The 26,543-nt window shown below is 42.7% G+C and overlaps 2 protein-coding genes across 5 annotated transcripts in view; one reads left to right on the top strand and one right to left on the bottom strand.

Annotated features, from left to right (window-relative positions):
- tdrd9 (tudor domain containing 9) overlaps positions 1 to 6,100 on the top strand; it is a 31,536-nt gene extending 25,436 nt beyond the window's left edge. For both annotated transcript variants that reach the window (XM_031279146.2, XM_031279145.2), the window contains exons 28-35: positions 1,734 to 1,901; positions 2,363 to 2,433; positions 2,519 to 2,628; positions 2,844 to 2,940; positions 3,024 to 3,162; positions 4,560 to 4,678; positions 5,543 to 5,615; positions 5,728 to 6,100. In XM_031279146.2, coding sequence (XP_031135006.1) covers positions 1,734 to 1,901; positions 2,363 to 2,433; positions 2,519 to 2,628; positions 2,844 to 2,940; positions 3,024 to 3,162; positions 4,560 to 4,678; positions 5,543 to 5,615; positions 5,728 to 5,826 — 876 coding nt within the window. In that variant the 3' untranslated portion in view covers positions 5,827 to 6,100. The remainder of the gene's footprint in view (positions 1 to 1,733; positions 1,902 to 2,362; positions 2,434 to 2,518; positions 2,629 to 2,843; positions 2,941 to 3,023; positions 3,163 to 4,559; positions 4,679 to 5,542; positions 5,616 to 5,727) is intronic.
- A 328-nt stretch (positions 6,101 to 6,428) lies between these two features.
- Positions 6,429 to 26,481, bottom strand: rtn1a (reticulon 1a). Of its 3 annotated transcripts, XM_031279148.2 has the most exons (9): positions 26,011 to 26,481; positions 18,295 to 19,005; positions 17,029 to 17,715; positions 9,017 to 9,224; positions 8,771 to 8,909; positions 8,559 to 8,628; positions 8,127 to 8,173; positions 7,979 to 8,037; positions 6,429 to 7,273 (listed from the first exon to the last, which is right to left on the bottom strand). In XM_031279148.2, the coding sequence occupies exons 1-9, from the start codon at positions 26,231 to 26,233 to the stop codon at positions 7,231 to 7,233; spliced, it is 2,187 nt and encodes a 728-aa protein (XP_031135008.1). In that variant the 5' UTR covers positions 26,234 to 26,481; the 3' UTR covers positions 6,429 to 7,230. The 3 variants fall into 3 exon arrangements, with proteins under 3 accessions (XP_031135008.1, XP_031135009.1, XP_031135010.1); XM_031279149.2 differs by lacking the exons at positions 17,029 to 17,715; positions 18,295 to 19,005; positions 26,011 to 26,481 and adding an exon at positions 14,378 to 14,679; XM_031279150.2 differs by lacking the exons at positions 17,029 to 17,715; positions 18,295 to 19,005; positions 26,011 to 26,481 and adding an exon at positions 11,056 to 11,267.
- Positions 26,482 to 26,543: the final 62 nt, after the last annotated feature.

Below are 26,543 nucleotides of genomic sequence, written 5' to 3'. Positions count from 1 at the left end.
CCCGAACCCGGATAAGTGGATGGCGATTGATGGATGAATGGTTATTATTATTATTATTATATATGCATTACCCCAAGGATCTCGAATAGGCCATAAAATAAGGAATACTAATCCCTAGGGATGTAACGATGCGTCGTGAATCGGTTACAAATCGATTTAAATGTGTAAAGATTACAACCGAAAATCATATCGTGAACATAAACTCGTGAATCGAATCGTGAGTGTAGTGTATCGTTACGCATCAACATATATTATAATTAGTTATTCTTACACGGAGCGCAGTTCGTTGTGCGTGTAGTGGCAGGGATGCATGTGTTAAGGCTAGGTGTGGCGCTGTCCCGGTTACTGAAATCGATAGACGGACAGATGGAAATACATGTCACGACCTGCTTAATTTTGCCTGGCCTGAGCTATCATCTAGTGACCAGCACATGAACGTTTCACCAAGTGAGGGCTAGCAACTCGGCTGCAACTATCATGCAAGATGTTGAAAGTCAAGCGTGTGGAATGATTTCAGAATTTGCGAAGATGACCCCCAAAAAGTCAAGAGCCAGATATGCCAAAGGAAACTAGTAAATCACAAATCTACAACGAGTATGGCAAATCACCCGAAAACTGTAAGTAACAGCTTAGCCTTGATAAAGATTGTCAGTCCCTTTAAATAATATGTATACACTGCACTGCTCACACAGCACTGCTCACGCAATGACACCTCCAAATGTTCCCCTTGTACTTGCAGTACTGATTTTCCCAGCAGATGTTGTGGATGCTGTTAGAGATGAACCGATACCAGTATCGGTATCGGCTCCGATACTGCCTAAAACGCTGGTATCGGTATCGGGAAGTACTGGAATTAATGCACCAATCCGATACCACGTAATAAAGCCCTAAAGAAAATCTACGTTAAAGTAGTTTATGTTCTTTTTCCGTTATAACTGACTGTCAAACTGGATAATAAAAGAAAGTTCTGGGGCATTCATTGTTTGTGTTTGTTCATGTTTCACAAAGAGTTTAACCTGAGCCAGGCCGACAACAAAGATAGAAATCATATCACATCCATACAGGGATACAGCTGTTAAAACATAATAAAATATATGTCACATTGGTATCATTGGTAACATTGCTTTCGTCTCAATGAAAATAAATGCATTAATCAAGAAGTCTGTTGGGTTTTTGGGCCCAAGCTAACTGTAAAGCACACCAAGAAACCTTGTTGTGCAGTTGATTTTTAAAGAAAAATATCTCAACCATGCTACCACAGGTTCATAGCCTGGTTGACACCAGACCCTTCTCAGTTGTAACTGAGAGTGGGTCTGGGAAAGGTTCATTTCCAAAGGGGCGTCACCAACGGACGCCGCTCAAATGCCTCTGGGCGCATTGGATAGTCCAACCAATCAGACCAATGATCCGGGTGACGCTGCGCTTCGGTAGCCGTCATGTTGAATGTAAACAAAAAGCTGCTCGCCGTCGCTGCGCTACCGTCGGAGCGTAAAGCCCACCTCAACGGTTGTGATTGGTGTAAAGCCCGCCTCAGCGGTTGTGATTGGTGCCTCGATTTTGGGGACATTGGAAATGGGTTTGAATGGGCTCTTTGCCAGACTGACTTGCAGAGCAAATCTCAAATTTGCCGGAAGTCCGTCAGGGTTTACCCAGGCTAACAGGTTCAGAAAGATCCATACAAATGCTTTGTGCCCTTCTCAGTCTAGATGTCTTGTTTTTATGTGCTCTTGCAGCAAAACAATGAGGCACTGATGTCCCTGTACAAGGACATAGAAAGGGGTACATATGTCCCCAACGCTGCCAGCAGCTCCTGGAAAGATCGCAAGAAAGAGGACAAGCAGCTCATTGACAGCTTACTCGCCCAATTTTCTAAAAGCGGCCAGCCCCATTCCAAGGCAAAGGCAAGATACACTGCAGCTTACAGAATATTTTCATTCCATTACATTTTTACTAAAAACTAAATAGTAAGATACATTTTGCATAGCACTTTTTAGTGCTTTACAAATATAAAGAGAAACGGTAACAATGATTAAAAAACAGTTAAATAATTGAACAATTAATTAAGAGAAAGCCTTGAGATTAAAATAGGTTTTGTGGATGGATTTAAAATAGGACAGACTTTGAGTGTCTGAGATGCTGATATTTTGGTAATGGGTGGATGACGGCATCACCACTGCACTTCTGAACGTCTGTTGCTCTGTTTGTCCAGGAGATGGAGCCATTTTAGTTCACATGTGTTCATTCAGAGGCACACCCATTCTGTCTGACAAGCAGAACAATGACGACAGGGTGACTAACAATAACTGATGCATGAATACGTCATGTGATGTGTCTGACTGTAGTCTTCCTTCTATCACCACAGGTTCATCTGCATGGACCAAACAGTCCTTATAAGATAAGCTTCCTCAGCTTGAGCCACAAGACCCTCTACAAGTAAGCAATTACGTACACAAAAAACAAATTAAACTTGGAAGTTGTGATACACCCCCCCCTTGCTTATATGTGTGTCCTCCTGCAGGACAGTGTGTATCGAGAGAAGCAGCATGAACTCCTTGGCCCTGAATGAAAACCCCCACCACAAACATCAGAGGATGATGGTGGCTGGGACTGTGTCAGTCAACTCCACAGGTACCAGATACAACATCTCCTCATAAATACAAACTCATGGGCATGCATTTAAAGATTAAAGCCTAACTAATCAGTATTTGTATACGAACAATGGATCAAATGACTATATGTAATATGAGAGGGGTTGCTTGAAGGAGCTGTATTTTTTAAAGCTTGTTGTTCTTCTAAATGTCAAAATCAACTATAACAGCTTTAAATGCGTGGTTGTGTTGCAGGGACACGTATTCTACTGAGAGATACCTCCATCATGCCAGAAATCCCCGGTCTGCCTGCAATCGTAACCATGCTCTTCACCCCTATCATGGAGTTACGGTGAGTCAGACACTTATCACTGCACACCTTAAAGGCAGCCTAATCCAAATACCGATGTTAATATTTTCCCCCCTTTTTTGTAGCACTAATGAAGAGAGGACCTGCTACACTGGTGCCCTCTGTGGCTTGGGCTGGAACAGTCAAACACAGGAGGGTATCCTACCTGAGCATGACATCGAACTCACCTTCGACGTCAAATTTGATGTTGAAGACATCACTGAGGTAACAGCTTTCACCAGAGAGACAGCTGTGTTGTGACTTACTGAAGTGATGAAGATTAGGTTTTTTTAACCAGATTCTTTGTCATTCATTGGTTGAATCTTGGTGTTTGACGAGTGATTCGTACTGTGTTTTCTCAAGTGTTTACCTATTTTCAACTTTTTTCCACCTCATGCTTTTTGACAAAAAAAACACAGCTGGGTTGCAGCTAGGGCTGGATCCGAATATTTGTTTGAAGGGTAGGTATTCAATTTTAAATTTTGGGATTCGAATATTAGTTGTTTTTTTTAAAACGTGCATGCAGGCTGAAATTTACTGCGGTGTTTTGTCAGTATTAAGCCGCTAGCTGCTGGCTAATTTATGCAGCGCTTTGTCCTCCATCTCAGCCAAGAACTGAGAAATGTTGAGTTTCAAGCAAGCAGTCTGATGTGTGTAGAGGTCTTTATGGTTATACTGTAGCAGCCTGGTGTCTTTTTCAGGCGATTTGATAAAGGTGAAGATAGTACGGCCGTTCATAACGCTAATGCTCTAGTGAGGCGCCAGCTGGCTGAGCATTCATTCACAAACACTGCGTCGGTCGTCACTCGTCAGACAGTCCAGCAAAGACGCAGGTCTTTCCATTTATTTTGAATGCCTGCAGCAAAAAGTTAAAACCAATTCAACTTTTGGAGAAAAGCAACCTGACGTCACCCTGCGGTGGACAATCATGTAACTGGAGATCTGACTTGTCAGTCCATATCGCAGCGTAAGAGTCCCGTTAACGTTACAGTAAACAGGAAACATCACTGCCTCTATCGCTGCAACAAAAAAGTTTTAAACACTATGAAGGTAAAAAACGAAACACAAGCACTGAACTGCTGAGGAGATTGTGTAACAATAGGTGACTATAGGTGTCCTGCAACAACAAAGTGAAGTCGCTTCAACTCTTGCTTCATCTCTTTTCTTTCTCTTTTTCTTGAATATTCGCTGTTGATAAGTACCTATACTTCGAAGCACAAAAAATGGTATTTGGTACAGCCCTAGATGCAGCATGTCCTTTTCCCTGAAGAACACCAGTAGTATACTAGTAGTATATGGAGTTAAAGTGTGTTTCTCCAAAGTATTACAGAGATTGAGCAATGTTTTATCAATTGCTTTATGGAATTGACTCTGTTGAGGAACTATTTTCTCAGTATTGCAACAGCTAATAATACATATCTAAAATAAGACTGTAGTATAATAGCAGTAATAAACTCAAGATCATCTTGTACCTTGTGATATTGGTACTGGTTTGCTAATGATTGAAAGCCCTGGGCCTTGTGTCTATCATATACTGTTATGTAATACTTTAATGCCAATATTACACGATGTAGCATTCTCTTTTGCATATTACTGATTAGTTCTGTGTTTTTCTTTGTCAGATAAATGCTTTGAGAGTGGCTATAAACCGTCTGGTGTGTGAAGGGCCCAATGGCTCTATGCATCTGGGGCCCAACAGGATCAACCAGCTGCAGGAGGACTGCCGGGACCGCCTGATAAGGTCACTTATATACACCCACAGAAATCAGTAATACGTATGAAGTTGGATCAGTCTGTGCGTTTACATGCACAGCAGTAACCGGGGTATTACCCTCGTTTAAGTGAATAACCGGGTTATGCCAATTCTCCCCGTAGACATGAGCAGGGAAGACTGACGGGAGTAACTCTACCTCCGGTACAGTAGGTGGCGCTCTGCCAACGCACAACTGGCTTTTTCTTCCGGTTGACCCATGTCAAAATAACACCTACCGGCCACTAAATTAGTAAAATGTAACAATGTTTCATTAACACACTCTTGTCACAGCGTAGGAAAGCACAGTGCTCTTGCAACTGACAACTTGCTAGCTAACGCTAACCAGCGGCCGCGGCGGGGGCTGCTCGGTCCCTCCACTTTTTTGCCGAGACACAGCGTTGACAGCCCTGGAGATGGACAATCTGTTTAGCCATCTCCCGGTGTATGCTGCTGCCTCGACCGAGAGTAATGGAAAACAGATGGACCGCAGGCTTTTTGCTGCCGATGGCCCGCGCAAAGCTGTTTTGTTGTAGTCGTTGCTAAGATACCATACAATTCACTGCGCTGACGGATTATTTCCGGTTCAAAAACCACTCTAGCGGAGTGAGGAGGGGCAGTTGGAGCATGCGCTTAACCCGATCATACTCTGGTTAAGGTGTATGCATGCAGGGATACCCAGGTTACTGAAGGAGTTCTCTAGGTCTGTTAACCAGGTTATGAGTTTACATGGTGTTTGAGAAAACCGGGGTATTGCCTTAACCCGAATATAATCATTTTGTTAAACTACATGTAAACGCACTGAATGTGAATGCGGTTATTGATCTTTGTTTGTGTTTATGTTATGTAATGCAGGCTCTTCACCAAGTCACCACCAAGGGAAGTTGTCACTCAAGTGTACTATGAGAAACCTGAGAAATGGAACCAGGTATGGCACTATGGTATTATTTCATACTTTTTATTTGATCATTAGCTCTGCCACATTCTGTTTTGTGAGCACATTTTAGCTATGTGTGTTTTGAAGTGTTTGTGTATTGAAGGTGGATCCTGCTCTGAAGATGGATATTGTCGAGCCTGGAGAAGGAAAGACCAGAGGTGTTCTCTTCCAGCTGCATCCTGTCACTCTCCTCAACAGCTAAAATATCACTGTACTCCTTTCATTTGTTTTGAAATGGAACTGATTGTAATGTTGTACTCATAAGCAGTGGCCTGGAATTGTTAATTTAATGTTCAAATGATTAAGTTCAAATGGGACTGTAGCTTTTAGCAGCACAGCAAAATCCTTATGTTGTTTGCACCTACCACTGGAGTAGTTATTCCCTGTTTAAAAAAGTGGCAGCTAAGAAGATATGTAAACGTTAATTGATGAGATCCTTTGTAGTGAGTGGGCCATTAAAAATAGTTTGCAACAGATGAGATGTGTCAATCAGTCTTCATTCAAACAATCTCATTGTGACCCAAGAGTCAAGTTAAATATATCACCACAGCAGTACACACACACACACACACACACACACACACACACACACACACACACACAAAAAAAAAAAACTCCTGCTACGAGATGGAGAGGTCTGTCTGTGCCAGAATTCAGTGGCTTGTATTTATAGCTCATCATTCCAGGTCTCCCATCCAAAGTTTTGTCACATCCAACTTTGCTGTGGTGTCACACACAACTCATCTTCACTCACTTGAAGTCGTCTTATGAATAGCAAACTCATCAGTAAAGTGGCTGAGGAGATGTTATACATCAAGGTACATTTATTTTTATTATTCTTGTAATTAAATACATAGTTAAGTGCAAATAGTTAGAGTCCAGGGTCTAAATAACTACAGAGTATAGTTGAACATAGTACAAAGTTGGACAGTTATTCAAACAAGCTAAATATCACCAGATACTCCTTGTCTTCATAGTAGTTGTACAACAGTACCTAAAACATGAGCGTGTGTATTGTTCCTTATGGTTATACAAAAGCAAAAACCCTACAATTACCACATCTAAGACGCATATTGTTAAATTATGTTGTGCTTGGAAACACCAAAAGGAAATCATTTTTGCTATGTATATATATTGACATATACTGAGAGAAGCTCTGTCTGCTAACTCAGAAACATGAAGCAGTATTTAACATTGGCAGCAGAGCACGTCTGTGGGCATTTAGCTTTTTTGTGCCAAACCATACAGTTTGTGGTTTGTACTGCAAAGCGAAAAAGTAGCGTGTTTTAAAAACTGCACAAAAGTTCAAATATTTACCCAAGGCTCGACTTCATGCACTTTAATAATAAGCAACACAAAAAAGTCAGTTTCTTTTTTTGTTTTGGAGTTGTGTACTTGTCTACCTAGAATCAGGATTATGTACGTACGTGTGACTGTGTTAGTGTTTAAACTGCTATAGACAGGGTGAAGGTTTCTCCAGTGGATGCATTAAGAGAACACCAAGATGACATAGCACTATGCCCCACAGATGACGACCAGGCTCGTGACCAAGCTGCCTGACTATGAGCTGGACTGGACTGTCAGCTTCACAGTGATACAGACATGTCTACTCCTCCTTCCTCTTGGCCCCAGGGATCTTCGCTTGGATCCTGTACAGAGAAAACAGGCTTTAATACTACGTGTCAAACAAGGTATTTATTCTAGATCAAGTTGTGGTTATTCTACTTCATTTTAAACCACCTGCTATTTTTGTATTCTCTTTGTATGGCAGTTCATATAACTGATTGTCAAGTTTGACTAAAATTGGCAAATTGATAGTGGTCAGTCCAAAAAACTGCAGGCAGACACTTTGGCAGCAATTAACCCTTTAGAAACCCTTAAACTTCACTCTTGAATTTAACACAGTGCTTATGAATATAGACTAGTTATTTTCAGTCAATTACATAGACCAGCTGATCCACTATTCACCATGTGCAACATGCAAGCGTCTGTGGCCTTTTTTATTTATCTTAAACAGACTTGATAGTCCAAACTGTTTTTTCAAGACGTGAATGAAGCTTGCAATTTGGAAGGTTTGCTGAGCACAAATGCTCTTTTTTAGCAATGCCCTGCTTACACACAAACACCTGCAAGCTGCCTAGTACAACTGCATTCAGAGGAGTAAGGGTTAAGTACCTTGCACAAGGGCACATCAATGCCTCTAATCAAGGTACAGTGAGTGCTGCTCTTGTAATTGTTTGCCTCAGACTCCTCACTGTATTTGCGAACAGTGTGCACTGCTTGACTTCCTCTAGTGTGGCTCGGTTCTCAGACTTGGTGCTTGCAGCTTAATTTGTTCGTAAAATAATACTCACTTCCCCACCACAGAGTTGACCTGGGTCCGTATTAGTCCCACATACTGATCAATCTGTGCCTGTAAACAGGAAATTGACGGGTGTAAATACTGGACAACATTTTGTCAACCAGGGTTGACTTGAGGTATCATGAAGCTCAAATTCCTACCTGATGTTTCTCATAGACCACAGGCATGGTGAACATGGAGACCACAGCTGTAGAGGCATGGAGAGAGTAATGGTTAATGTTAAAGTATTCTGACCTACAGTGAGAATGTTCAAACAGGAACACTTGCCCCCGGCACACCCCAACACTTATCTAAGGTAAACTAGAAAAGTAATCGGATAATGTACACATTCAACAGTAGAGTAAACATGTCCAATAAATGATTATTGGTTCTGGCATAGTGATAAGGACATGCTGCACTTCTCATTAATGACACATAATATAATACAGCTTTGTTATATGTATTCCATTCATCAAGTCCTCTGAAGATTATTGAACTTCTGACACACAAAAGACAAAAACACTGAGTGTGTGTGTGAGTCGACAGCAGTGCTTGGAAGTTTGTTGAGACATAGTGAGTCTGGATGACCTCACCTAGGATGAGCAGTGTCAGGCCGTTGAAGAGAGCACCCACGTAGGTCAGCAGCCACATCAAAACAGCAAACTGAAACACAGACAGACATGACATTTTGTAATCTTTGTAACCTGCATGTCTGACAGTATATACACATACTACCAGATTGTTTTGCTGTCTGTGATGGCGTGGCTAGTGATTCTAAAAGGCAACAAGCGAGTTTGAGGCAAACCTTCAAGGAGTCGATCAGGTCTTGTACGAGGAACAGCCTGCGGAGCTCCTTCATACAGGTGTTGGTATACAGCAGGATTTTGTCGGCATATTTACTAATCTGGTCCTGGGAAAGAGCGATTTCGATCTCCAGGTAGGCTCTGGTAACAAATACAGGTTCAGAAACATAGACAATACCTCTCAGTGAGTAAATGCTATAGACATTTTTATTGAGATCCATAATTGAACAATCTTCTATTGTACTCACTTGAAAGGATGTCCCTCATCGGTCTTCTGCACAGCCTGCAGCACAGACTTGTAGATCCTGAAGCTGATGGTAGCAGAGAGGGCTGCCAAGGCTAAGTAGGCGCCGACGCTGACCACGCTGAACTGGGTCAGGGAGAAGAGGAGCAGAAGCACGCTGCTGAACACGGCCCCCGACTGCTTCACATTCCTCCAGTAGAGCAGGTCAATCGCTGGAAGAGAAAGAACAAGGACAAACAGGGTAAGGACCCCCAACCAGCATGATCTGACCTCACTCTTTGACATGTAGGCCTGGGCATCCACGGATGTATCCGTTTCAAAGTGGATTAGGCTGCTGCGCACTACACACCACACATTTGGGTCAAATATCTGGAAGCTGTTCACAACCCAACGTCCTCAGAGATCCTCGGCTGTCACGTGATCCTGTTTTAACCCAGCTTTCTAACCTAGCTTTTCATTACTGTAGGTTAGAGTGAGCTGTGGAGCTGTAAGGTGGAGTGAAGGTGTCGAACGATTTGTCAGTTCAGTTTCTTTACTCCTATATATAGAGCAACCTTTAAAGAAGATAATAGCTGACTCTTACTTGTCCAGCAAGTGTCTCAGTCTGTGTTGCCACAATCCGGACCAGTGGGACTTCATATTTACATCTGACGTGTACTTAACACCAGTGGCATCTGGTCTGGTCTCATACGTATACAAACATACAGTACATGCAAATAGCCAGAGGGAACGGTATAACACGGAACAGAACCGCATTAATGATTGACCTACAGCTTGGCGAAGGCAGGAGCAGAAATAGAAGCCCTATCAGCAGTTTGCAGATAACGGTTCAATGTGACCTGGCCAGACGAGCAGCTCTGTGGTCAGTGATGAAGGATGACAATGCTTCAATGCAGTGTCTCATTAATGCAGTGAAGCACCGCATTTCCTCCAAACAGTATCACTTATAAACAAACAAGTTGAAATATACAACATGGCTGCAGGCACTCTTGCATCTTGCTGCACCATTTTCATTCTAACATTTTCTCACTTCTTTGGGTGGTGGGGCCTGTAATTCAAAGCCACTAGCAAAGATGAGAGAGAGAAGCAATAACTGAGGATTAGCCCAGTGTACCATTACAGCTGATACGGTCCTCCTCTGGCAGTCGTCTGTGTCGGCTGGAAACATGGGCCTGTTTCCATGAGAACTGTCGGCTGCTTGTTTCACCTCTGCTGAACCAGCTGCCTCTACCACTGCATGTCTAACAGCACTACCAGGGTTTACCATTCATCTGTTGCTACGGACACCTAGATTCAATTCTTCATGGCACCAAGGGAGGCAAGCAGAACCAATATATTAATGTAAACTTTTGTGCCCGTGAGAGAATCACAGCTGAGGTCTCCTGTGTGTCTTACTCTTCCTCTCTGAGCTGTCCGCCTGCCTGCCTGCCTGCCTGCTCTAATTTTAGCCGTAGAGCTGTGAGCAGCATAGTGATGACGGCCATCTTTACTCCACTAAAAGGCATCTGTGGATGCCAAAAAGGCAGACTAAACCTGGGTGGCAAAAGAACAGACATTGTGACTAAGTGATTCTCTGCTACCCACAACCTTCCTATACTGTAAAATAAAATGTATAATCTGTCTTTTCTTTGTCTTTGTATTTGTTATTTCCTATCAGTAACCAATAGTGACTTACAGTACCTATCTGCCCCCCGCGCTCCCACTATCAAATCAAAGACACTACTCATTCAGAAACAGTGGGAACAGGATCCATGTGCCCTAGCTGCTGTACATGCACCACTCCCCACAGAAGCCATTGTTGCTGCAACCACTGACAAACCAACGGCATGTGGCTACTATTTTGCATTGAGATGCTTACATACACACACAAACAGGCACAGGTAGCACATACAGCAGCTGTAACAACCCACAGATACATCAACAACAGACAGCTCTGCTAGAGACAGGTGTTGACCGGCGACAGCCCTGTGCCTTGTGATGTGCTGCACAGACTGCACGCAGACTGAAAAAGCTTTAGCTAGTGCAGTAGAATCATGTACTGACCTGCGGCTCCCATGGCTGAACAGGGAAAGAAGCAGCTGCTTCATCCACGGACAAAAGGAGAGCACTGAAGGGGGAGTACCCCCTGCACAGGAGGGGAGGGGCCACAGGCACACCAGCAAATCAGCATCCGCCTGCGCAGGGGAACTGTGGAAGGGAGGGGAGGGGGGGGTCGCAACTATGGGGTGCGGTTGCCAAAGAATCACATTGCAATCCAGCACACACAAACACACACATACATACTCTCTTTCTCTCTCTGTGAGCTCTTTTATGCTCAGGCTTTTAACGCAAGAAAGGCTGCCAAGCAGCGACTAAAATAAGATAGTTAATCAAAATGGAAAATGAAACCAGAGTCCTTTTTATGTGCATCATATGACTTCAGTAGCCAAAGATAAGACAACTAGCATAGCGCTGCACGCTAATAAACAGCACAGACTGTTGCCATATTCTACTTCTCCATTAAAATGGTTCAGTGGCAAGGATCTGCTGAGCACCTGCCTGATGCAGTTCCCATAGTTACTGTGCTCCATTTTCTCTCCACCACTCACTGAGAGATGGAGAGAGGGAGGAAGGGAGGGGTCGAAAGTGGAAGGGAGAAGAAAGAGAGAGGGAGGGAAGGAGGGGAAAGAGCCTTCCTTTGGGAACAGAGAGATTCATTTGCTCCGAATCTGGGGGATCAGCAGCACATAATGTGTCTACACCCCACCACATAAAGACAGCCTCCCCCTTTATAGTGGAGCACAAAAGGACAATAGCAGGTTTAACACGAGGCCAGTTAGTTGTCAAAGCTGTGTCAAGAAAATGAGAAAGATGGTGTGTGTACAAAGGGTTTAAAGATTGTTAACCGTCACGTTACAAACTCAAATTTTTACAAATTTTAGTCTGATTTCTAACAGATTAAAAGAATAAAAATGCTCATTTGGTGCAGCTTGTTTACACTAGATGACAGTTGGGGGGACATTATAATTGTTTACATTTGATTTAAACTTTATTCATATTAAGGCATGCACCAAATATATACAATATAGTTAGTTTTTGACAGTAGCAAAAACTAAACTGCATGGGTGACAGTTTAATGTAAGACACGCAGAATGTTGAACCAGAGCACAGAAGTACGAACGCCGAGCTCTCTTTGTTGATATGATTCTTGCCTCTGATGTTCAACACGTACACTGAAAAAACCAGAGCAAATGATTAACACGAGTGACAATAATATGATTCCCCCTCCTCCTTTTCTGTAGTGAAACTAGTTTAGCCTGACCTCATTAAATCACTGAAGATATCCTTGTGGCCTCAAACAAGCCATCATTCAGACAGAGCAAACATGCAAAGGGACTTCTGCTGCCAACAGCCGAGATTCAGGACTTGAGTCTCAGACTTGGAACTTGAATTTGGGGATGATAAGTGTAGATCTGGGTGTCATGTCGATTATGAATATCAGATTTATAGGCAGAAGTATAGTTCTGATCTTGTGATATACGATGGGATGAGTTGCTAACTTGACGCATGGACGTGCTAGAGCTAGTGTGGACGGAGATATCTCGGCAATCGGACAGCTTGTCTAACAGAAATGAACAAATGGGGCCAGTTAACCAAAACATTTTAAGCCATCCAACCACCTTAAGTGTATTTCGAAAGTTTGATTCTTCTCTTAGACCTCTCTATATCATTGAACTTATTTGAATACATTTATCAATCAATATCACTGCAGTAAAACAAATCACCTATTCTTTTCTTTCTGAACTATCCCAAAGTTGGATCGTCAAAGCAAACTTCTACCACATAAAAATCAAATTAGGATTTGAAACAACCAGCAAGTTAAATTGTAGTCTTCTTAATGCACAAAGTTGTTGACACAACTAAATCTGCAACAGAGTATGTAGGTTTTGACCTATGTTTATGTATTTGAGAAACTAATACATAAAATATGGTAAGACTTGTTTTGTAGCTGCCATATTTATTCAGCAAAACGTATTCATCTTGTTATCTGTGGGGTTCTGTGACATATGTCATATATTTAAGAATATAGATTGATAAAGGTAGCCACTCGATTAGGAAACACTAATCAAGTGTACACAGAGAGGATAGGTTTTGAGCATGCATTAGAAAACTTGGCTGTTGTGTGTCATCCGGGTTGTTTGAACAAATTGTGCATAACTCTGAATTTTGGATATGTCTGCATCATTGTTTGGTAACTATTTAGTAGCTTATGGGCAGTGAGTCAGTACTGTGCATGTCCAATGAGAATGACTAAACATAAAAATGGCTACAGCTTCAGGGAGATGTGCAAACATTCAACTGCAGAAAATACATCTGCTCAATTACATCCTTTGCTGTGCTATCAGCTTAATTCAATGTGTTCCTGATTGTCGACAGATCCCATCAGATAGGCTATCGTGTAACACAGTCTTGGCCAACTTGAACGGACAATGACTCAGTAGAATAATGACAAATGGGGGTTTGTCATCAAGGTTATTTTTACAAAGCTGTACATCCACAAGCAGTGACTGTTGCAGTCTCTATTGGGATACAATAGGCATAATAAGCAGACCATTCTATTGCATTTACACTGCTGAGCTAAACCTAAAAACGATGGCAGATAATAAACCACAACCAGTGTGGAGAAAGGGACGCCATTTTCTCTCTTGGCCCCTTCTACGAGCCCTCCATGCTATGGAAACAGACAGACGGAGGATGCTCCACTCCGGCCCAGTCTCTGCAAGGTGTCATGGCAGCTGAGGAGATAGGGCTGATGTAATCAGGATGGGTGTGCCCTGGTTACCATGGAGACAGTCTGTCAATGCCGTCCGGATACTCTGGCTGCCTCGTTACACAAAAACAGAGCATACGCCATAAAAAACCAGCTCCCGTGCACGGTTGCAAAGTGGGGAGGGTGATGACAATGACACGCCTTAGTCCACAACACTGGCATCCATATTAACATATACCCAAAACAGATGGCTCTCAGCACACTGGTGTGTATACACCTATTGTCCAAAACACCCACCAGCGTCTCTTGTCACCTCTTCTCTTAATTTTTCTTTTTCTTTTATCGGGGACACACACATGCAGCATAAAGGGCGTCATCATCAGGGCGTGTCTGTGTGAAAGGAGGCTCAGGTAAATAATGCTGTTTTATCCCCCAACACTTGACAAATACAGTTAGATGCTAAATGTGCACATGCAAAGCACATATATACACATTCAAAAATACACATCTACAGTGTCATAAATAGTTAACCTACATGCAGAGATAACAGTCCCTCTCTCATAGCCACAAAACACAGACAGACTGATGAGTATATTACAGTAAACACATCAGTACCCTGGCCCTTCCAGCCGCTCCAGGAGCTTTCCTTCTTGGTAACGTCTGCAGTGGCCTGCATGCTGGTGATCAGTTATGTCCCTGTTCTCTTTCTCTTTTTCTCTTTATGGTCTCCGTTTTCTTCTTTGTCTCCCTCTTCTGTAGCACCGACTCACTCACTCATCCCAGAAAGGCATGAATGGTCGAAAAAAGGATGCGGGAGATAGGCTGAGATGACAGGGAGGGAGGGAGGAAAGGTTTTCAAGGTGCAGCCGACTCGCGGAGCTCACAGACTGATGCTGTGGAGCAGCACTGGCTAGAACAGAAGGAGTGGGGAGTGTGTGTGTGTGTGTGTGTGTGTGTGTGTGTGTGTGTGTGTGTGTGTGTGTGTGTGTGTGTGTGTGTGCGTGCGTCCTGGGGGAGGGGAAGGGGGGGTCAAATTGTAAACGCCACACCACCGCAGCAAACCAACCATGCAATGATTAAGAGCCTCGGGGGATGAGAGGCTGGGTGGTGATCATTGGAGACTAAGCTTTTTTCTTGAAATGGAAGGTACACTACTTTTCACAATAAAAGCTCTAACAGAACATCAGAACAGACTGGTGATAGTTGGGGTACAAGCTGTTAGGGTTATCCCACATATGCTTGTCATATACTTTCAAGCATTCCGCTCTGGCTTCCCTTGTAGCTTGTTAGATTTTTTTTGTGTAACAGGACCATATTTATTGGTGCAATGATAATATTGGCTACAAATATAGCATGTTACCAAATTATGTGCAACCTGTAAGAAGAACTGTAGTCATTTTAATAATCAAATGTAATGTTGCACATCAGACAGGGTGCAATAGCAATATTTCCTGAAGATTGAAAATAGCTGGACTTGAGGCCATGTTGATAAAATATGGCAAACATCCAGGTCCGTTGTTCTTTATTTGCACAGAACAATATTTAAGGTTGTAGCCAGAGATTGAGATTGAAATAGCTGTTTCCACTACTACTTACTGATAATTGAAGAGGCAAAGTGCTTGTACTTTAATAATTCATAACAAGAGACACCGTGCATTACAGCACAATGTGCCCTCAGGATGTGTTTATGTGTTTGTGATTTACGACTTCCTCCCTATTTGTAATGCAAATGGACCTGTAAAGAGACCTTGGACTGACAAAAGAAATGTAGGATGCTTAAAAAAGAAGTGCAAAATTAAACAGCACATTCACTGTGTTGTCACCACTGAGCAGAAAACAATTCCACTATAGTTTACGCAATTTATTAATCCAATCATCAAAGCCATTACTCCGTTCTCCTCTGTCCTCCCCCCTGCAGACAGCCACACCTCACACCTTCTGCTCACTGCAGCCTTGACAGGATTCAATGCCAATACCAACTAGAGGAAAGGGAAAAAAACTGAATTTCCTGAACTAGACTGAACACACTCCCCAATTCTTGTTGCTATGGCAACTGACGTGCACCGACTGATGAAAACAATATCTGCTGGTCTTCAACATAGCAGCATTTACAAAGGTGCACTGTGCCCTCTAGTGGTGGAAAAAAAAATACACGTGACCTGGTTTTTAGCATTTCCAGAACCTTCTTACAGTCCGAGGAAACAAAGCAAGGACAACCTCTTTTATTTACTTTGTTATACATTTCAAATTTGTAACCAACTCAATCGTCACATTCTGCTGGACCAGGGTGCATCAGTAGCTGTGGGTTTCAGGAAACTAAAGCCAAACAGCATTCATTAGGATGTGATATTTTCCGGCTGTGTAACTGTGAAATTCAAGATGAAGCCTTTAAAGCCCCTAAGAATGAGTGTGCCCTAGTTTTGACATCATAGGATTATGTAAACCCACTGTATACAAGGACAGAGAGAACAACCAATGAATGTGTAGTTTAGACAGCATTAACTGCTGCTGACTGCGATTGGCATTTCTGACTTATCTAGGCACAGAGTGATGTAGCAAGATGCTGAAAGAGTTTAATAATCAACATCTGCAATTCTATAATTTGTGCAGAGAGCTATTTTTACGGGTGTGGTTGTTAATTTTTAGTCATCATGCATAAATGTGAATCAATGTATCCCCACTCTGCTTTTTTTTCTCAAATGTACCACCAGGGGGAGCAGACCTCAGGAAAACACTTCCCTCTCCACCCCGGCACAGACACACACTCAGCAGTGGAACATCCCATCTCCCTCAGCAATCCTGTTTACTTTCCCGGCCTTGTCAACAAAACAGTCAAAGCACACCATGCAGGTAGCTACCAGGAGGTAAACAAACACACATGCACACACTTACTGCGTCAATGATTTGATTAGAAATAAGCTGTTAGTAATTTTCAAACTGTTTTTATCTCTAGATATGATGGGGAAGGTTTTAAACATAAATGCAGACGTGATAGCGCACATCAGCACATACAACACAACACTACCTGTTCCACAAGCTGACAGCACTATTTCTGGAAAGCCAGTACTCAAGATAGCAGTTTATAAGCCGAGGTAAAACCGCTGCAACAATGAAAAGATTACAGACATGTTTTGTGAAAATCTATTACTCCACAGAGAGGCAGTAACAATGTATATTCTAACATTTGTGTGCAGGGATGAAAAATAACTCCTTTAGAAAACATCACATTCTGGGCAAAAGAGAAAAACAAGATTTTTAAGACTGACCTTTTTGCTTATCAAAGCCCTGCAGGATGGTTGAGGCGGCAGGTTTTCCCAGATCTCCTTTGCCCTCATTGGTGTGCTTGTGCATGTCGTCCTGGTGGGGCCTCTCTGATCGCACCTCTGGGGGCACAGCAGCAGTGGGTGGTTTGGGCTTGCTGGGGCGATCCTCCTCTATTTTCACTGGGGTCTTGACCTTTTCTGTGATCAGGGGCTCGGCTGGCATTGCCTCAGCCGTACTGCAGGGAGGGGTGGCACTGGGAACCAGGGGAGAAGGAGGGCTGACTCCCTGTTTGGGGCCACTGAAGCCCTGCTCTCTCTTTGGGCTCTCTTCAGACGCAGACTCAATGAAGAGATCACTGTCAAGCTCTGCCTCTCTCTCCTCCCTCAGAATGCTGTAGGCTGTGGGTGGAGCGTGGTTGCCTGCTAGGCCGAAACCACCCTTGGCGACTGGGGGATTGTCAAAGGGGTTGTTAGGCTGGCTGGAAGTGCCCTTGCTTTTAGGCGGCTGGGCAAATGGGTTGCTAGTGGCCTTTGGAGGCTCCTCAGACACCAGCTCAATCTCTGAGTCTCCAGACTCTGCGCTGCTGCCATCTTGCTCCCTGCTGCCTGCCTTTGTGCTTGGACTGCTTTTGGAAGCTGCAGGCTTCACTGTGTCAGCCTTGAACATATCCTGGGAAGTGAATTCTTTTTCTGTTCACAAAGAAATGCAGAAAATGCATTCATGTTTTCATTCACATTATAAATTCAGACATTAAGTATCTGCACATAAAACTTAAAGCTAGCCTATGTAACTTAAAAGAAGAAATAACACAATCTTCTACATATCAAATGTTTATTCAATTCAATTCTCCTGTTACTGCCTTACTTGGTCTGGTATGACCAGTAGCTTATGGTGGATAATATTACCTAATGTTAACAAACTTATAGTTAGATAGTTATTGTTGTTATTACTGAGTCATTTTGCTGACTTTATGACACTTCTCTACTGTTATGCTACATAGGCTAGCTTTAAAGACAAGTTCTAAAGTAGCGCTGACTCTAGTGTAGTGTAAGTATTTGACTCACTTCATTCGATAAAAACATACATTCCAATCTGGTTATTTTATCCATAAACAGTTTCTTAATTGAGTTTTTCAGAAAATGTACTATAATATAATATATACTGGTATCGCAAAATGAAATACATATACCATGATGGGGGATGATATCTACATCACCAACGTCTATATCTGACCAAGTGACAGGTGTTTGTGTGTGTGCTGTGCCTACGTGTTGGTGAAGCATTGGGAGTGGAAGCAGGGCTGTCATCCTCTGGCTCTGATAGCGTCACAGTTGGAACCCCCTGTAAGCCCACACTGAGGACGTTTTCACGATCAGGCACACTGACTGGAGGGGGATGTTGCAGCGGCTCAGTTTTGGCAGTTGGAGGCTGGGACTCGGTCAAGGTGATCTTCACTGGGCTGGCCGTCTGTGGGGTGCCACCCAGGTTTCGGTAGGAGCGGTAGTCTGACAGCTCTTCATCAGATGGCTCCTCCACGTACGGGAAGGAGTGGGAGCCCAGTGCTGGACCTAGGTTTTCCTCTTCCTCCTCCTCATCTCTTCCATGGTTTTTATCCATGTAGCTGACCAATGAGTCATGACCAGTTGAGCCTGTGTCCACCAGGCTGTGCTGGTCACGGCGCTCATCCCCATAGTTGATGTCCATGTAGTTGTAGGATTCTGTCTTATCTGAGCCAAACAGAGATTTTGGCATGTCATCAGCCAGGTCGGAAGTCATCTTGGTGTTGGAGCTGAAGCTATAGGTGTCGCTGGAGAAGTGATCCAGGCCAGAGGAGCCAGAGGAGGGCTTGGACGATTTCAGGTCGTCCGACAGGTAGGAGGCTTCTCGACCCGATGTGAAGCTCTGATTTGACATCAGGGAAGTGTAGACATCACCATCATCATTCATAGGCTTCCTAAACAGGCCGGACATGGGGTCATCTACAGATTGGCAGGAGAAAGAACTGAAGCTCAGTGAGGTTACACACAGGAAACCGATAAGTAAGAATGACAGCAGACTCTGTGTAATACGATCAAATAAAATCAGCCTGTGCCTGAGCTGTTTGATTAATAAAAACATCCAGTTAAACAAGGCTATGCTTCAGCTGGCGCAGCCACCAGGGAGAGGGACTGTGGCACTGTGAGGGCAACACAGTCAGACTGGGTGCTCGGCTGTGAAGATCAGTGAGGCAGCAGTAACAGAGGGTACTTGTACCCAGTGTAGGACAAAGGGGGATTGTTCAGACCCCAAAAAAACTTGGTGCCACAACCAGTCTGTTCTAAATCATGCAGGCAAAGGGCTTTCTCTAGTCACATCTCTGCTCTGTAATCACTAATCCTGCATCTGCCCTAACAAATTAGTGTCATAAAAACAAATACACTCACAAACGATATGAACGATATACTGTATGTACCCTCTCCAAAATCTAAAAGGCTTAAGCTAGGCTACATTAGGTTGACAAAACTCTTCCGCGGTAAACGTATAAAATAAATACTTCAAACACAGCACGCTCACTGTAGTATTCAACACAATGAAAATAATACTAATTACAGTGATATACAATTGTAGTGCTATTGCAGTTTTCAATTACAATTCAAAATTCAAAACCAAAAGATGTTAGCTGTGAATTTGTGTGTACTCTGCTGTAAAATATCACTCAACATACCACTGAATAATTTGTTACTGTGCTGCAGGGAAACATTAAGGATGCTCATATTACACATGACTTGAGAAACAATGGAACGGCCTTGATATCGATGTTATTTCATACTTTTCAGGTCGGAAGTCATGGTCAAGCCAAGTATTCAGATTTCTTGACTTTTATGTCTTTAAGTCCACCAACAAGCATGCACGGTCTCATTTTCATACACAAATACAAAAGCATAAACACAGAACCCACACACAAACGCACACTATACACCGCCACACATCTGATGCTAATGCTTGATTCTTTTGTTGTGCTATGTACAAGTCAGAGTTTATACTTCAATGTACTGAGCTCCTCCTCCTGCTCTCTAGCCCTGCTTCTCCCAGGGCAGCGGTGGTGCTATAAATAGGCTAGGTCCAGCTGCTGGGCTGGATGAGGGGGGAAGATTTAAAATAGCAGCCTTAGGGTTAGCTCTTGAGGATGCAGACTGACTGACAGAAGACCCAACAGGTCAGGACGTCCCGTCCCTCCCTTCGCTTCCTCTAAAAAGCCCCACCACACTTCCCTTCTGCTGTCCTTCCTACTGCTGCTCCCTCAGTCATTAACAATACATCATACCGCAGTACAATGGCATAAACACTACACACCCATGCTAGGACATAGGGGGAGGGCTGATATGACATGGAGGAAAAGCAAAGCAGGCCCACACTCTTGAGCTTCAGATTGTTTGTATCTAATAGACTCAAATGTCTTATAGAACATCTTAACTACAGATGGATCCAAGCCGTATGCAACATGGATGGGCACAGCTGTTGAGCCAAGTTCAGTACAGTAACATGAATGCCCTTGATGTACTGCTAAAGCGAACCAATGTATAATCCTCTTAGTGTACTATTATTGTATAGGTCCCATCAGCCATCACCCTGGCAACACCATCATAATCTGGCACTCACTGATTCACTGTATAAATACCTACTGTGCCGATGTGGGAAGCACTCAGGGCTACTACAAACTGTGAAGACAGGGGATCTCCAGGGCTGTGAACTGCCAGTAATCCTGTTGACTGTAGGCAACACACCCCCTCTCTCTCTATCAACCCATTCTATGTACCAACACAGATAAAATCACCAGCAGTTGCGTAAGGCATCTGTAACAATAAAGAGACTGGTGCTTGTCTTTAACTGCCATGAGGGTAGCTGCTCTGGGCAGCTACTTGACAAAGTTGGTGTGTTGAGAGTGAGGGTATTTTGAATCTGTTGATATATCGTAGCACCCAGACACTGGGGCAAAAAACCCACAAGGCTGAAACAAATGTTTTGCTGCGCTCAGATGGGATTGGATGTGACAACAGATGAATTCTCAGCTCACACTGTAGCCACACAACATAATCATGTCACTGAAAGCATGGTGCAGTTAAAGTCCTGGTGGATGTGCTGTGAAGGGGCAGTCCTTTTGTTGTCCTCTGTGCAGCCAGTGCAGCCCCGAAACTAATGCATCTTGACAATCTGTGCTACGCCAAGGCATGGGCTCCTAATTATCTGACAAAAACATGTGAGCACAGACGATATCAAAAGAGCCAGAGTTGCAAAATGAATATATTACCACTTTGAAATTAAGGGTTTACTGAGCTGCATGTGGGATTCAGTGTGCAGCAGGATTTACTCCCTTGAAGACACTTAATGATCCACTGCAGTTATTCAATGTGGAATAAAACAAATAAACTAATGTGATAACGTAAAGTAATTTAAAAATCTAAATTTTCACGCAAACAGCTGTTTGATTTGCGTGTTGTCTCACTTCTTGCATCCAGTGCAAAGACAGAAGAGATGCAGCTGACTTTCAAATGAACTATCTTGTCGTCCAAGCACCCACCATCATTAATCTCATCAATAGTTCAGGTTTACTTTCAAATATCTGTTAATCCAGTGCACTGTAATGATTCCATTACTCTGTCGTGACCCTCTCAACTGTAGTGTTACCTTTCAGGAGTTCGCTTTCACTCCATGACCTTCTAGAAAGCGATCCATCGAGACTGTGCCCTTGTTTCAAAGCCATCTGAGCCTTTGACGTTAAATAATATGCTGCAGCTTTATTACTTTAGGTATACATTGTCCTGTTTACTTGGAACTGCGCAGGTTTAGAAAGATAAAAACAGAAATTGATTTTGTAAGCATAAGTTGGCTATGCACATATTATGAAACATTTAAATCAGCCATTTATACTACTTGGAGAAAGCCTGGGAGATGAGAAAAAACACCCTTTATCAGCACAGATTATAGGCTTGCCTCATAGTACTTATTTTCTTTCTCCTGTTATTTGGTGTACAATTTATTTATACATGTTCACATAAATATGTAATCTGAAAGTACATAGAAGTACATATTATGTGTTCTATGGGGAGTGGTATAATATTAGATTCCTATATCAAGTCCCTTACTTATTTGTCACAGTTTAACTGACGCACCACTCCAACTGTTGTGGTCTCTGGGTTTAAAAGCTTTGGTTATGACGTGTGTGTTCATAATGTATTGATTACAATGTTCTTAGCTGAACAAATACATGAATAGTAGTGACCAACTATCCCACTTTAAAGAAAAAGATAATGGAGAGCACAAAGACAGTCTATACTAAGAGCTGAGGTACAACAAAACTACTAGCAGGGCTCGATAGGAGAACAGCTGTGCTGAGGGATTCAACTGCCCTGAGCTGCATTGATCCAAGACAACGAGGACCCACAATTACTGTAAGAAACGTCAGTGTATCCACCATTCTTAAAAAATCACTAAAGGCCACACAGGACAAACATTGTTGTTCCAGCAGCCTTTGTCATAGATAAATCAATGTAGAGGCAGTTTAAATAAAAGCTAATCTGTCTGATTCTGAAGCTGAGGTACGTACAGCACCTGTCTTCTATACTGTATTGATCGTACTTTTCTTGCTTGGATAGAGCTTTATGGATGAATGGAGAGGATGTGGGAGGATCCATACTCAGTGTCTGGAAGCTATCTGCTTTGGGTCAAAGCTGTCAATTCAGTAGGACTTTGGATTGGCATTTCACTTTTATTGTACAGACAGAATTTGGCATTAAAGTGTACAGATGCAGGCAGGAAGGCAGGCGTGCGTATAAGCTACAATAACCAACACAAAAAAATTAGATGGACTACACTGTTTAAAAGCATCTCTGCTGATAGTAGCCCTAATCCCCTGAGCTGTTTTGCCATACTGTGCTCAGGGATTACTCTGTGCCCACAGGCTAGAGAGCTAGACTGAGTCAGATCTCACATACTGGCTTTTAATCAAAAGATCAAAAAAAAAAGAAATTATGATTTATTGATATAATGATAGCAGTAATGCTAATGTTATTGTCCCCTGCAGTGGAGCTTTTTGGGCAGGGTCTGTCATGCTTTTATCTGTCCTTTTATAACTCAGCATTAGCTAATTGCTCCTGGAGACAGAAACCTGGCAGGTAACACATGGGATGAGCACTATAATCATTCTGGAAAGCAGACACATGAGCATATTGTACAACCTTTAAGCCTTATTTAATTATGTAAGATGCTGGACAACACATTTTAATCCGCAATCGCTAACGGTTGTACATGCAGAAACTGGCTTACACCTGGGACCTGCTCAGCTGACCACTGACATTTAAGTGCTTTTGTCAGAATCAGATATGGAATTAAAAGTATCCGTGAAGGAAAATACATTTCTTTGTATTTCCTGTTTTTCCCTGACATTCTGGCCATTTGAACTATCGGCCTTCTCATCACAGCCTCGCCTCTCTTGCCATTAAGCCGCTCTCCCCTCCTCCTCCAGCCCTCTATTATCTTGCATCTTTATCTAGTCTGAAAAGACCTAGCACTGCTCGGCCTCCTGGGAACAGGAGCTAAAGGCACAAATGCACTGTGCTGGCTAATGCAGTCTAGCAAGTCCACTAAGTGTTTTCTCTATCGGACAGATATGGAAAAGACCCAGGCAGACATATGCTGTCTCATCCTTGTCACTGATGATATGCTGAAATGGAGAAGGACTCGAGTCTAATCCACCTCTCAGGGACTGGATTGTGGGAGTACCTTTCTCATGACTGATGCACTTTGTCAGGACGTGATGAAGTGACCATTATAATGCACTACAAAGAGCTTGTTGGGGGGAGGGTGTCAAATAATGTATCACTGTTTGTGTACAATATGCACTTAGTTGTTTTCTTTTATGCCAGACAGCAGGGGAGGCTATTAGACACACTATGTGCTAAAAACAAACTGTGGGACTTTCACAGCACATTTAGATCTCGTCATGATGCAGCAATATCTTCCACAACTTTTTTTTCATGCATCTTGAAACCTTCACAGGACTTTTGAGGATAAAAGAGACTATACTGCACTGCACTGTGTGTGATCCAAGGTTCTGTCCTGTGGTAATTTAATACAGCTGAAATCAGCATTATTGGCGTCCTGCGGGTAGATCAACTGTTGTGAACAAAATTTAGGACAGGCATGGATCAATTACCTAGAGAGGCAATTCTAGACATCTTGAAGAGATGCTATTTCACAGTTCGTACTGTTAAAAGGCCAAACTTCTTTTCTCCCTCAGTAATAAAACAAATCTTTAAGTTTCCAAAACTTGAAATATTATTTTGCGATTGTTGTTGGTAGTGAATGTCTTTGACAAAGATCAAAACAGACTATAACTTGTCTGGTCAAGAGGAAAATGTCCAGTCTGCCCTGCTAGATGTGATGAGATCTGCACTGTTCCCAAGAACATAAGTGACAGAGTGGATTATTTCACTGGTATGGGCATGGCTCAATGGAAGTCACAGCAATAAGAGACTGCTATTCTTTCCAATTTTAGGACTCAAAACATACACTGTGTGTGTGTGTGTGTGTGTGTGTGTGTGTGTGTGTGTGTGTCACAAGTCGGAGCTTGTCTGGCACACTGTTATGAAAGTAGAGCATATGCTTTGTTTTCTTTTTCTAGAAAGCGAGGCCAAACATCGACTAGACAGTTCATCATGTCACTTTATATTTGATGTGCAGTCTGCTTGAAAAAAAATGCTTTTGTAAGTGATATACATGTTGCAATGCCTTTTTCTTTCCAACTCTTTTAGCTCTGGATATTTAAGTTCTACTTTCATGTTAAATTATGTGCCTCAAATGATTAAAGTCTAATTTATGCATTCAATAATGCTCTTGTAGTTAACAGATATACCAAAAAGACAAAGTTTGTTTTCTTTTTTCTTGTTTTACACTAGCAGTAGCAAAGAAGAGAAATGCCTGAGCGCCGTTCTTTTTTAAAACATCATCTCATGAATTTTTCAGTGAATCCGTGAATGAAAGTACAGGGCTCTAGTTTTGCTAGCAAAGCGAATAGTGAACCCTGTTCCTTCAGAATTAAAAATAGCACGCATGAGACGAGCTTTGCTGAGGAGAGTGACGGACTTAGATCAGAGGTCTGCATGATGTTCCCACAAAAAACATTGCCTCCAGCCTTAAATAGTATATATATATATATATATATATATATATATATACATATATATATATATATATATCATCAACTATACCAAAAAAGGAATGTATCATGTCCTCATTCAGGGTACTTGTTAGAACAACATAAATACATATATTTTGGTCAAGTCTCATTCAATTGATAAACTGTAAGATTTAATCATTTTCAACCAAGCCAGTGGTTAGGAAAGCTAGGGGGCTTAGCCTTGTAATCTATTTATCATCCCTTTACCTCATCATATTAAAATGCAGGTATTTTATTATAGATAAGCTATAGGCCTACATGTAGGAGCTGGTACGCTCATAGGCCATTCAAAGTTCAACAGGCTATTTGTTAATGCATGCTGCATGATGCATCCCATCTTAATCCTCCCTACAGACTCTCTTTAACCAAAGAACTGTTTGGACTAGTGGAAGGAGTCGTAATTGATGTTTCCTAAAGCAATGAAAGGCTAAAGCTCTAACCAAGTCTGAATGAATTTAGTTTTGGAGATGTCTAATATTTTTCCCTTCAGCATCACTGTTGTGACAACTGGTTTACCATCATCCTGTGGAAGTTACTCTCTTGCATCTTTGTTTCTGTGTTTTCAAGCCCAGAAGTTTTTAACTCAGCCGACAGACAGGCCGTCTGTCTTAACGCTTAGCCTGTGACCAATGGACTCGGCTGCGTCTCTCTCGCTGTATTTACACCTATATACCGTATACAGCTATATACAAAATTAAACCTACTGTGGCTGAAATACTATAAATTGGTAGCTATATATAGACTTAACTGCGATTACTGTCCGCCTTACCTGTAGATGCAGTTTCCATAGCAACGGGAGGCCTTTTCCCGTCGTCCTGGAAAAGATGAAATTGTTGATCCAGGTCGCCCGCCACCTCGCCGCCTCTCGGCTTAAATTCTTCACGTAGCTCGTCAAACCGGCTCTGTGTGTTACCAAACAGGCCGTTTCTCTCATAGTCATCCCCAAACCACCTCCCCTCCGAGCCTAGCTCCTCACCGGGCTGAGTAGACATGCTTTTTCCTGTTATCGGACAGAATACTAGCTAAGGCTTCTTCTTCTCTACCGTATGTACCGGGGCTGTGACTGCAAATGAGCGGTGGCAACCCTTTGCGCTAGAATGGGTTACGGAGACAAACACACAACAATGCAGCTCCTTGGCGTATGTCAACTGAGCCTTGGGGTCTGTAGACGCCACAGATGAGGCGGTGCGGTCGGTCGGGGAGCAAGAGGAGAGGAGTGAGGTTGAATGTTTTAGTTCACTGCTCCAACGGTGACGTCATGGTATCCGCGAGGCTCAGGGTTGGCACTTTATTTGGGGAAGA

Source organism: Sander lucioperca, chromosome 18, assembly GCF_008315115.2.
Source record: "Sander lucioperca isolate FBNREF2018 chromosome 18, SLUC_FBN_1.2, whole genome shotgun sequence".
NCBI lineage: Eukaryota > Metazoa > Chordata > Actinopteri > Perciformes > Percidae > Sander > Sander lucioperca.
Note: the sequence above shows the minus strand (reverse complement) of the source record. Positions and strands in the feature narration are given on the sequence as shown.

Excerpts from the sequence above, each read along its gene's own strand:
- rtn1a (XM_031279148.2), bottom strand. The coding sequence starts at position 26,233 with ATGTCTACTCAGCCCGGTGAGGAGCTAGGCTCGGAGGGGAGGTGGTTT. Across the intron at positions 8,174-8,558 it reads CCTGACACTGCTCATCCTAG|CTGTGGTCTCCATGTTCACC; the intron begins GTGAGGTCATCC and ends ATGCCTCTACAG. Across the intron at positions 7,274-7,978 it reads GTCAACTCTGTGGTGGGGAA|GATCCAAGCGAAGATCCCTG; the intron begins GTGAGTATTATT and ends TTCTCTGTACAG.